Raw genomic sequence first — 12,123 nt, forward strand, 5'->3', positions numbered from 1 at the left:
CTTGTAACTACTAACAAACTCTAAGTCAAGAATGACTTGACATTCTTCAGTAATGTAATATGCCAAACAAAATGACGCTTGGAAATGTTGAAAAATTTGTTTAGTATCCTAATATTTTACTTCAAATAGTATGTTTTGATATAATCATGTTGGGAAAATGCAAGAATCTGTTCTTAAATATCTTTTAACAACTTTTTTTCATAATTTTATTGCCCAAAAATGAATTAATTTTAAATTATAAGCAGTTAAACTCTAAAATACAGTTTTACCAAAACTATGGGTTTTTGACAGTTTTCGACGTTTTTGACATGACGGTAAAATCCATGGTATAAACCGGTAAAAACCGTCACGTGTCAAAAACTTGCCAACCCTGGCCATAACAAACATAAATGCTAAACCATATGTGTAAAAGTGATACATGCAACAAGGATGATTGTGGCTTCAGGAAAAAATACCTGAAATTTCAGCAGAAAAAGAGCATGCTTATGCAGGAGGCATACATATTTTAACATTACTTGTAGCCTAATAAAGTAGCTCATTCAAATCTTTACTAATGCAGATTTAAATTTTTTAGTAAACATTTAGTAGTTTAAAATGATTAACTGTAGAAAGAAGCATTCAGAAAATTAATTAAAAAGTGGCAAAAGTCTTTTTAAAAAAAGGGGGTAAAAAAACATGTGAAAAATCTGGTTGGGGAGAGAACTAATGTAAAAATGGGTGAATTAGCAAGTATGTGCAATGAATTCCAATCCACATACGTGCAAGATCAGATCCCAATCATAATTTTAGTAATATAATTAAAATTTCAAATCTTGTTAAAAAAAATGTATCAAAATATGTAAAACATTATAAAAATGATCTTTTCAAATATTTATTATTAAATTATAATAATTATGTTTTGGAGAAGTAAAACTAATATTTACATCTTCTTCTGTAAACCTATCACCCATTGTAGTTAAAAGTTCTCTTAGGCGTTCTTCATTGATTCGACCATTATTTTCTTCATCAAAACAAGCAAAGGCATTTTTAATAACATCTTCAGGATCCGTTCCTTGAAGTCTTTCTCCAAAAAGAGTTAAGAACATCGTGAAATTTATAGGACCAGGTGCCTCCTTCATCATACCTTCCAGGTAATCATCTTCAGGATTTTTACCTGCAAAATGTACAAATATTAGTCTTTGATTTATAATTATAATTCTTGAAACACATAAATTTTTAATAAATAAAAATGATAGCATAATGGTTGCAATTGTAGTGTTCGACCAAGTAGATAAATTGGCATCCTATATATAATGTCCTACAACAACACTTTTCATGATTATAAACATTCTGTAATTTCTGTTCTTTAATACTGTAAAAAATAAATAAATCTCCCAAATTAAAATTGAAAAAGGAGTAATTTTAATTAGAATTATATATTTCATATTCAACCTTCACAAATTCTGCTATTATTTAATCAAAATACAAGTTGAAAATTATGACAAATTGATTTTATGTTTTAAATTTATAAAAATTAAAACGTTATGGCATAATGGTTCATTTTTTGGAAAAGTAACAACATAAATTTCACTTTCAAAGATGGAACAAATAAAAATGCATTTTTCTCGATTTCTCTAAGAATACTTTAAAACACTATTATTTTCCGTATTAAATTTTTAAGAAAATACAAAATGGTCACAAAAATGGTCCTTGAATTCCTACCTACCAAAAAATAATTATAAATGAAAAAAAAAAATATTTTTAAGTTAAAATAATCTAATTAGATTCCTAAAATTAAATTGAATTAAAATGTATAAAATTTATAATTGCCAAATGAAACACCTGTCAAAACTATTTAATTTCTGCTAGCTAAAAATATTTTAAAATTATTCTTTCAGGAACATTTCATTTCAATTTTGAAACACAGTTATTAGGATGAAATCTAATACATTTCTGATTATCACAAAATACATTTAAACTAAAAACATAGAATATATATATAATTTCAGTTATGCATGTGATTCACCCATGAGTGAATAAAATATATGTAAGTATTATTTTATTTCATTGTTAACTCTAGTCTGCAAGGCTTAAGAAAACCAATCTGTTATATTATATATTTGTAATTCAACTAGATAATTTTTAAATATAGATAACCATTCAAAACTTTTTCTTTTTAAAAATTACCATCAGCAATATTTTTTTCTTGTTGCTATTTTTGAATTTTTACACATTTGATAAATCCAGTCTTTAACAGGTTCAATGATAATTTTTTAAAAGTTATTTGATACTCAAATAAAATATTTTAGGAAAAATTAAATTTTAATGTATGCTAGAATCATTTGTTACAATTAAAATTAACTGCTACAGCAAAAAGGACAATCCTTTGAAATGAACATAAACATAAAGATAAATATCATTTCTCTTAATCATTGCATTCCAATTACAATTACTTAGGAAAAAAAATTGTTAAAACATTTTCAAAATATCACTTGCTTTAAAGAAAAAACTAATTATTTTTTGTAAATTTTAATTTTACTAAATAGAAAATTTATTTTGTTAAAACTATACATAAACATAAAACTTTCAATAATTAAAAAACAATATTACGAAATAACTTTTTTGGTAAAAAAAAAACCTAGAAAAAATTATCTAAAATTATTTTAAAAACTATTTGAGAGGACACTTGTTTTCCCAGCTTCGTCTTGCTTTCAGCTAAACTTATGGTTAAATAGAAATAAATCAGTTCCAGCTTAGTTCTTAAAATACAAATAAAACAGTAAAAACATGTTAAATATTCTACACTTACAGCATTGATCTGAATAAAATATTTCAACGGACTCTGTAAAAAAAACTTCTCTTTCTAGATTTTATGAAAATATACAAAATTAGGGCTACACCAAAAGAATGAAAACCACAACACAATTATTCAATATCAGATTTGTTTTTTTTTTTTAAAAAACTTTTTTTAACAGCTTACCTAATGATGCAAGCATATCATGAAGATCCTCTTTGTCAATAAAGCCATCTCTATTATGGTCAATCATATTGAAAGCTTCTTTGAACTCTTGAATTTGGGCTTGATCAAACATAGCAAACACATTAGAGGTTGCTCTTTGGGCACGTTTTTTGGTTGTACCACGACCTCTTGCTTTTCTGCTAGACATGATCTAAAATTGAATAATAAAAACAAGTATTAATGAATCATAAAAATAATTTAGTACAGGCAGTAATAAATTTAAATTATGAAATAAAAACTAATTGTCTTTTAAGTTTTAAGCTGATTTTCATTAAATCAGCTTAAAATGTCAGATCAACAGGTTTTAGACTTCCTGAAAATTTGGAAGAAAAAAAAATATGAGTAGGTTGGTCTTATATTTTTCGAATTGGTTTACTTCTGTGATATTTGATTTCATTTTTCGTGAGTCCCAGTCTGGAAGTCGAAAAAATCTTGGTTTATTTTAATTTTGGCACAGGTATGATGAAGATATCTTTTCCAAGTAAATTACTTAAATAAGCATGCAGTCAACATTTTGAATTGAATTTATATAGTAAAACAAATAAATTTCAAATAAAATTGTTGCATAACTTTCTCTTTTAAATTCCAAACTGATTTTAGATTAAATTAAGAAAGTTAGAGCTTCGAAAAGTCCGCCTAAGAAGATTATAGCTAAATAATTTATTCATATAACATATGATATAGTAAATTCTTTTAGTAAATTGAATTTATACAATAAGTAAAGCAGTTATATATTTTCAATTAAAAAAGTATAGAAAACAAGTAACGATTAATCAAATTTATGAAACAATGACAGCTAAAAAAATATTAAAATATATAATATTAGTCATCAAATTATAAAACGAACGGATTCTACATTGAAAAATGTTATATTTTTAAGTTTTAAATTGAAAGCTTACTGCAGTTGTAGAGTTCAAATTGAAATATGAATTTAAATTTTAACGTCAGGCAGACAACGCCTAAACCACTTCAAAACGTAAATATTTGATTTCTCATCGCATAACTATTTTATGATTACAGTTAACAATGTCAATCTAAACATTCAAAAATAAATATTTTTATGAGATCTATTTATGTGAATATTTAGTAAATATTCTTGAAATGCACCTTAAAATTTGATTCATTATAAAATTCCTTTAATTGTTATTAATTCTTAAATTATTATAAATTATAATATTCAGTTTGGCAGGTTCTCTTTGTTATGCTGATAGTATTTGTTTCGGAGTGTCTATTGCACCGATTATCGGCGCAGTAAAATTCATTTTGCTATCTTACCGATCAAATTTTTNTTTGTTTTGGATTTATCTTACTGATGCAACGTGTCTATTTATTATTTGATTTTTGTGAGTACTTATATATATATTTTTTTATAATTAGTTAATAAAACTTTATTTCGTTGAATATTTAAGTCATATGTGTAATTTTTGAATGCCGCAGCTGCTTATAATTCGCTAAAAACTCATGATTGTTTGGTCGTCTCCATGTGCAGTTTATTAGTTTACCCGTATTAAAATTACGTATGCTAAGCTATAATTATTAGAATACTTAATATTTCAGACTTATTTTTACGTTTTTAATTTGTCGTAATCAAGGGTTAAATTTGTCATGTGATTCTGAAGCAGCTATGTTTTGGGGAATCCCCATTAGTGATAGTGGTCATTAAAATATGTTTATGTATCTTTCGTTAAAATCAATCGAAATTTGGAAACCGTATGGTTGAATCCCGTGTGAATACCAAGGTACGTTGGCATATGTCAATTGATCTGAATATTTCAAGCTAATAGGAGATTCGGCTCTTAGCAAAACCTCGCCGTCATTTTGCTAATTCGATTAGTTTAGTATTTTGCAATCAGCTTAACACTTGTTAAGCATATTGAAACGATCCCAAAAATACTTTAATTAGAAAACATATTATTCATTGCTCCAGTGGCTTGATTTATTATAGGCTGTTTGAACTGAGCCCAGCATAAACTTATAAGTTAAGTTTATCATTCATTGCTTAATTAATCTGATTGACCAATGTAATTCTCAATCTCTGCCAAATGCGTTTATAATAAAGGTTCATTTCAGTATGATTTAGCATTGCAGGATATATGAGTAAATCTTCCTTAATTTTTTAAATAGCTTAAAGAAATGTGTGCTGATTAGAATAAGTTAAATACATCGAAAATACTGAAGTCTTTTCCATTTATCTTGGCACATGGCCAAATGATGTTTGCAAAGTGCCAGATAATTAAATTATTACATAACTATTATGATATATTCAATCTTTACAAATATGATACTCCTTTTCAGATACCCCTTTTCACTATGGGCTGTCATCATATGTTTAGATGATAATTTAAAATTTTCGAAAATTTTTTAGAAAAAATAGATTTTTTAATCAAAGTTATAGGAAGACTATCTGAAACTAAGCAACCTACGCACCTTCCAACTTTTGAATTTCCTCAAATCTACTCTTTCAATTAGTTACTGATATCAAGTAGAAATATTTTTTTAAACAAATTATAAGTTTTATAGACTTTTATCATTACTCCAACTAGCTTTTTACATATCTAATTTAATTGTTTATTTTAGATAAGTCTTTTAATTCTGATTTCTTTAATTATTATTTTATAAGTTTTGCTATCACTAAGAAAAATATTTCTTGAAATTCTGTAGTTGTTGGAGAGTAGGAATTAAATCCCAAAAACTATTTATCCCAAATATTAAAGAGCAAGACTGGAAAATTTATCTAATTGCCCATTTTTTCTCTCCACCGACCACTTTTTGCGTTTAAAGTACTTTAATCATGATTTTGCTTCTTAATTGTTATAAAAAAAAATTATTTTTCTTAGGTTAAAAAAATTTTACTAATAATGTAAGAAAATATTTTATAATTATTATAACCTATCATATTTTAAGGCTTCTCGCTTTAGTCATCGGACTACAAAAGCGGAGGAGCCACCCCTTTTGCAAAAGATCAAAATTATGATGGCATATCTTCAGATCATCCTCAAGGATGTTTCCTAGGTCCTCCGCCAATAGCCCATTATGCAGCTCAAGTGCGACTAAAATAAAGTATCTACCTGTCATGTTGTAAGAAAATAATAATTAAAAAAAGGAATATAGAATTGTTTTTCTCATAATCAATCTTAAACTTCTGTATCAGTACCTTTTTAATCCTGTTTCATCTTTCAGCAAAGAAACAAAATCAAACATTAGCTTAATCTTCGTGAAGTTTTTTTTCGTCATTAATTCTACTTTACGGTCGCGATAAAAAATATTTACAAAAAAAGTTCGACGCATCTCGCTGGGTGTTGAAACAAACAGTTACAAAAAGGGCCGAAACAGCTATTAAGAATATGATAACGAAAAAATAAGATCTTTTCATTTAGTAAATAGAATTTGAATTTTATAGCTCTTGAATTTTACCTTTTTAAAAATTTCTGATGGGCAACTTGTTAAATATTTAATTTTAAAAAAATGAAAGAATTCTTAGAATTATTTCAGAAATAAGCAGTGCTGAGGATAGAAGGTCAAATGACAAAAAGAGGCGGTTTTGAGTGAGTGGAATGATAAGCATTTTTTTTTTTTTTATGGCTACTTCTTTTATTTAGTCACCTTATGGCGATTGGTGACTTCTGATCTTGCCCATTACCAAATATTCTCTTTTCATTGTGAGTTATCTATTGTAAATTACAACTATTCCAATTATTCACTGTGCGTAATTGTGGTAGAAATCTTATAAAATATTGTTACGTGTTATTTCAGCTATAAGTTTTATTTATTTTTATCATTATGTATGGTTGATCTGATCATAATAGCTGATTTGTGTAAAAAATAGTTAAATTTCCTGCTTCTTATTTAGTTTGAATTTGAGAAAACAAAACTCAAAAATTAAGTTTTGATATGAATTCAATAAATCTGCATTGTGACAAGAGCAATTGTTTGACTCATTATATTGATGCATTATTTATTGATTTATTATATTGATTGATTATTTAGGTTGATATAAATGTTTAAATAAAATGAATGACGATAAAAGAAGAAATGCCAGACTTCAAGGGAGATTTTCAGATGAACCCAAGACATCTCGTAAAGATAAGTCGAAACGCAAAAATGATGAGGGTAATTTGATCTGTAATTAATATTTAAGTATTTTTATTCTTAGTGCTTTTGAAGTTAGTAAGTTTTAATTATGGTGATTTTTATGATTAATGATGATCATTTAAAAATTTAAATTTTTTGTACATTTATGCCTTAGAGTGCAACCAAAATGTGTAAGTGATCCAGACTGCCTCTCCTAACATTTTTTTTTTTTTTTAAGGAAAAATTTTGAAATTGATAGTATGATTTTGATTGTATGTTTTCAAGTTCAACCAAAACTTTTATGATCATCTTAGGCTATTATAACTTCTGTGATACGTATCTCAGCTTATGTACTTTAAAAAACTTATTACAGTTTGTATTACAGAAAATATTTCATAAAAATTTTGTCAGGTTTCATATGCATCTTCATTCTTTGTAAATTTGTGATATGTTAAATAGCTATCTAAGATACCGCATATGCAATTTTGTTATTATTAAATAAAACAAGATTTGATTCTTATTAAACTGTCAAAATGTTCGTTAAAAAAGATAAATGTAATAGATTGATTTTGATACCGATCTGATAATGCAAACCCTGTGAAAAAGCTCACTTTTATTAATTTCATGGAGAACTGTAACTTGTCCAATAATATTGATTAACATGATGGAAATGACTTTCATAGCGTTTTTAGGAAGTGCTTGAAGATGCTTATTTTTCGTTTTTTAAAAGCCTTTAAAGTTGCTTTTCTTATTGAGTGTTTTTAAAAAGTGCTTAATTTTCCCTTTTCCAAAATGAGATTTTTTTTCTTTACCACGCCGATTTTTACCACATATTATGCAAAAGTGTGGTTTTCACATTTTATTCAAACTCTATGCATTTCGACATACAGCGTTCCGTAGGGTATGAACGCGCCAATCATTTTACATGTTTGCTGAAATACATGCTGGTCCGCATGTATGTATACTGAGCTGGATTTGGTGAGATTCTTGCACTCTTCTGTGCAACTCTGCTGCATTTTGCAAGATATTCTCCATTTCAAGCTTCATTCTCCACCCTTTGAAATAGATCCGAAAACTGTCTCGATCTTTTTATAGTGGCTAATGTTATCAAGAAAAGAGTTCTTTATCTGAAATTAGTTATTTTATCGTGATCATGAGAAGTTTTTGAAAACTATTTTACATTTTGTTAATGTATGTAGTGCTTAAAAATATTCTTTTAGTGCTTAAAAGGTTCCTTATTTTTTGTTGAAATTTTGGCTACGCTCCCTGATAAAGGCAACTGGAAAAGCCTTATTGTGAATAGGACCAGATAACAAAGACTATTTGGCACAGCTTTGATTTATAACAGGCTGTGCCTTAAAAAAATATTTTTTTTTTTAAAAATTATTACTCACTAATCAAGATAATTTTTATCTGTGAAACAACTTAGTTTTTATCATTATATGAAGTTATATAATTTTATACTTTTATTATCCATTTGAATTAATGTGAACTTTTACTTCAATAAGCATTTCAAATTAGTTTTTGGAATTATTGTTAAGTTATCGCTAAAGTAATTTGAATGGGGGTTTTCTTATAAATAACAAAGAGTTTTAATTCATTACAGGCACTAGTAAAAGAAAAAGCTTAGAGTCTAAATCTGCTGATGGTGTTGAAATAAAATATGATGAACAAGCTGATATCTTATTTCCTGAAGTAGGTTTTATAGCACTTTGTATTGAAGCTTTTAATTTTTTATTGATCCCCTTCTCAAATTTAATTGTTAATACTTATATAATTTAATATCTACAATTTTTTAAAGAAAATGCTTTTTTATTTAGGATTGTGATAGTTTTTTATATAAAAATAGAAAAATGTATTTTTTATCAACAAAAAAAAAATTTTTTTTTAATGAAATTAAAATTTTTGAAAAAGGTATTTTTTATCATTCTGTTCTTTTTCTTTTCCTCTTATATGGTATTCATATAGTTAAATAAATTAACTGCTTGAATTTTCTCAATTAGGAAACTTTAGTTCCTAAATTAATTAAAATTCTTATAAATATTGTCATTCAATTAATATTTAGTAAACCTCACATGTTATTCCCTGAATATTTATTAACAAAATTTTGCTTTACTCTTTCGTAACTATAAAAAGAACAATAAAAATTTTTAAATTTGAACAGTTTCACAATAAGTTGAACTAAATAGTAAAATTAATAAATCCTATGTTATTAAACTTGATTTTTTTTTTTCCAATTTTGACCCACAAAAATGTTGAGTTCAGGAAAATTTAGCTAAATCCTAAGAACTTTTTTCAATACTCAAAATTTTATTTTTCTGCAGTTGTCACTCTGACTGTTATAAAAAATTTCACAAACAAGAACATTTTTTTTTAGATAATATCTTTGGGTTAGCAAATCTTATTTTGTGCAAAGAATTCTAAATTAAATCCAAATCTGACAACAAAAAAAGGAGGGCTATGTTTCGTTAGAAAAAGTACAGTGTCTGATTTTGCAACTTATAATATATACGGCCTGCAAAGCATTATAATTGAGTTCTAATATGTAAAATCCAATTAGATCAAAAGTTATTCGAAGTGTTCAATTTTTTAGTTTTGCGCACTACATTTGTTAAGTTCAACTTGCTTAAAAGTTCTTTTACTATTGAATTCAATACTTAAAATCAGTATGATTATTATTAATTGATATTTCATTTTGATAGCTTGAAGAAAAGAAGCCTGCAGTTGAAATTAAGTAAGACACAATATTAATAAAATTCTAATAAGTTGAAATAATATTTTTTAAATTTTTATGAAGCTATTATTCTACTTTTCTTTAAAATATATATATGTATATTTTAATTTATTGATAAAACCATGGTTAAGATTTCTTCCAACCTATTAGAAGAAATTAAAAAGGACATATAATTGTTTAGTGATAAATATTGTTAAATAGTTTAACTTTTAATGAAACAATGCAAGATTATTCACATAGACTTTTTTTTTTTTTTTTTTTGAAAAAAAAGTAGATATGAACATTTTAGTACTGTTTTATTGAAAGTACAAAAAAGTAACTATTTTTATAATGTTTATGTTTTAAAAGAATTTCAAAATCTCTACAATCACATTATCTAACTGCTTGTTTCACTGTTCATACTTCACAATATTTGATTTGTAGTATTGTTGTGATTAATTGCTACTGCTAATCACAGTTGAATTTGTTTATTAAATTGTATTAATTTAATTTGTTTGTGATATTTTAAGAGCTCTTATAAAGTTGAGTTCAATTATGCTACTTTTTGTAAAACATCAAAAGAAACTGCAGTTATTTTTATTTCTTAAGTAATTTATTATATTTATAATTCTTTCCCATTTCTGCTTTTTAGTTTTAATTTCTTTAAAGGAAGAAAATGTTAACTTTCTAGAAAATTAATATTTGAACTTGACTGCAATTATATTCGTTGAAATACTTTATATTTCTTCTTGAGCATTTTTTACCTCTCTGGAAGAAGCTTTTGTATCTAAATTTATTTAATTATCTTATAATATATTTACATCTAACCAAGTAACTCTTCAAATACTCATTGTAGTCATATAATTATGTATTATATTTGTATTTTTAGGACACCTGGAGAACATGTTTTAAGTGAAACAGAAAATGGGATATCGAGGTAAGTTCATCAGTGATCGTAATGAATTAAAAGTAGCTTTTAATATTTATAATATAATGTTTATAATATAATCTTATATTATAAACATTGATGTTGAATGTTATTTTAAAAATGATAAAATATAAGAATAATTTTTATTTTTTCAGGGTTATATTTGAGCCTGATTTTATACCAGAAGCTGAAGCGGATAGTATGATGACCCTTTTAAAAGACAGTACAGCATGGCATGACAAAAATATAATTATACATGGTCAGGAAGTACCGCAACCTAGATTAGTTGCTTGGTATGGACCTTTTCCATATGCCTACTCTGGAGCTGTTCTTGAAGCACGAGAAGTAGGTTTTTTCTATGTATTTTTTATCAATGCTTCAGTTTCAAATTTTTTCAATTATAGCGAAATACCAATTCTTGGAGAGTCTGAAACAATTATTGTGTAAAAAAAAATACAGTCGAACTTCTATTTAACGAACTTCCATTTTGCGAAATTCTCTATTTTGCTATTGTTTTCAAGGAACCAAGAACATATTGGAAATTTCTTCGTAAAATAACTTCCAAATAGCGAATTGAAATTTCTATTTAACGAACTTTTCTTTGAGATCCACTTTCCCTATTTCCTAAAATATTTCGGCACATTTCAAACTTTTCAATGCATTTTATGGGGGAAATGACTGAGAATTCATTTTCGTAGCTAATTGACTTTTAGAGAAAGCAGTAAAATCCCTTTTTGTTTGCATTTCAAGTGAAAAACTTAGATAAAATTAAGGGATTTTATCAGCAGCAATTAAACTTAAGATCGCATCTGGTAATGTATGTTCAAAATTACTTTATAATAAATGCAGCTATAATTTTATGTATAATTTTAGCTTTTTTAGTTAGAAAAGGTATGTAGCATGATAGTGTTAAACACTGAATAATGTTTTGCTCTATTCTTGATTTCCATGCAGATTTCTTTTATGGTTAAGATTTATAAAATAGATACTAGTTTACAAGATAAAGGTGTATCAATTTCTATTTTAATTATATGTAGTGTTTATGAATTTAAAACCTATTTTGTGTTTAAGTATTTCAAAAGGTTATTTTTATTTAACAAATTTTCCATATAACGTACTTATTATCAAGATTTAGCGACTACATTAAATAGAGGTCCGACTGTATATGAAGATAATTTGTCTTCAATTTATATATATGTGAGTGTATGCAAACTTCATATCATTTCCTCCTTATTTTTCTTTATTTAATTGTACTTAGAATTCTAAAATAATTTAAACTTAAGCTTTAACAATTTAATTTTGTATATGTTACCTTTGTTTTTCGGCTATAATACGTTATTGTTGTGAATGATGATGATTTCAACAGGGATGAGATTTTTCCGTATTTAGCAGATTTCCGCTTTTTTCACTTTT

At 26.0% G+C, this 12,123-nt stretch overlaps 2 protein-coding genes across 12 annotated transcripts in view; one reads left to right on the forward strand and one right to left on the reverse strand.

Moving 5' to 3' along the window:
• LOC107437570 (myosin regulatory light chain sqh) overlaps positions 1 to 4,224 on the reverse strand; it is an 11,498-nt gene extending 7,274 nt beyond the window's left edge. The window contains exons 1-3 of the mRNA XM_016049628.4: positions 3,898 to 4,224; positions 2,960 to 3,149; positions 924 to 1,153 (exon numbers count right to left, since the gene is read on the reverse strand). Coding sequence (XP_015905114.1) covers positions 924 to 1,153; positions 2,960 to 3,146 — 417 coding nt within the window. The 5' untranslated portion in view covers positions 3,147 to 3,149; positions 3,898 to 4,224. The remainder of the gene's footprint in view (positions 1 to 923; positions 1,154 to 2,959; positions 3,150 to 3,897) is intronic.
• Positions 4,225 to 4,281: 57 nt separating this feature from the next.
• The window catches only part of LOC107437569 (uncharacterized), a 25,296-nt gene continuing 17,454 nt past the window's right edge, over positions 4,282 to 12,123 (forward strand). Inside the window, exons 1-5 of one of the 11 annotated variants that reach the window (XM_071186701.1) lie at positions 4,282 to 4,341; positions 6,986 to 7,120; positions 8,676 to 8,764; positions 9,772 to 9,803; positions 10,672 to 10,719. In XM_071186701.1, the coding sequence (XP_071042802.1) occupies positions 7,009 to 7,120; positions 8,676 to 8,764; positions 9,772 to 9,803; positions 10,672 to 10,719 (281 nt within the window). In that variant the 5' untranslated portion in view covers positions 4,282 to 4,341; positions 6,986 to 7,008. Of the gene's footprint in view, positions 4,342 to 4,409; positions 4,516 to 4,649; positions 4,738 to 6,985; positions 7,121 to 8,675; positions 8,765 to 9,771; positions 9,804 to 10,671; positions 10,720 to 12,123 lie in introns of those variants that run through there. The other 10 variants (XM_071186705.1, XM_071186708.1, XM_071186702.1 and 7 more) reach the window with 10 other exon arrangements.

Source organism: Parasteatoda tepidariorum, chromosome 10 (genome assembly GCF_043381705.1).
Source record: "Parasteatoda tepidariorum isolate YZ-2023 chromosome 10, CAS_Ptep_4.0, whole genome shotgun sequence".
In the NCBI taxonomy this organism is placed as follows: Eukaryota; Metazoa; Arthropoda; class Arachnida; order Araneae; family Theridiidae; genus Parasteatoda; species Parasteatoda tepidariorum.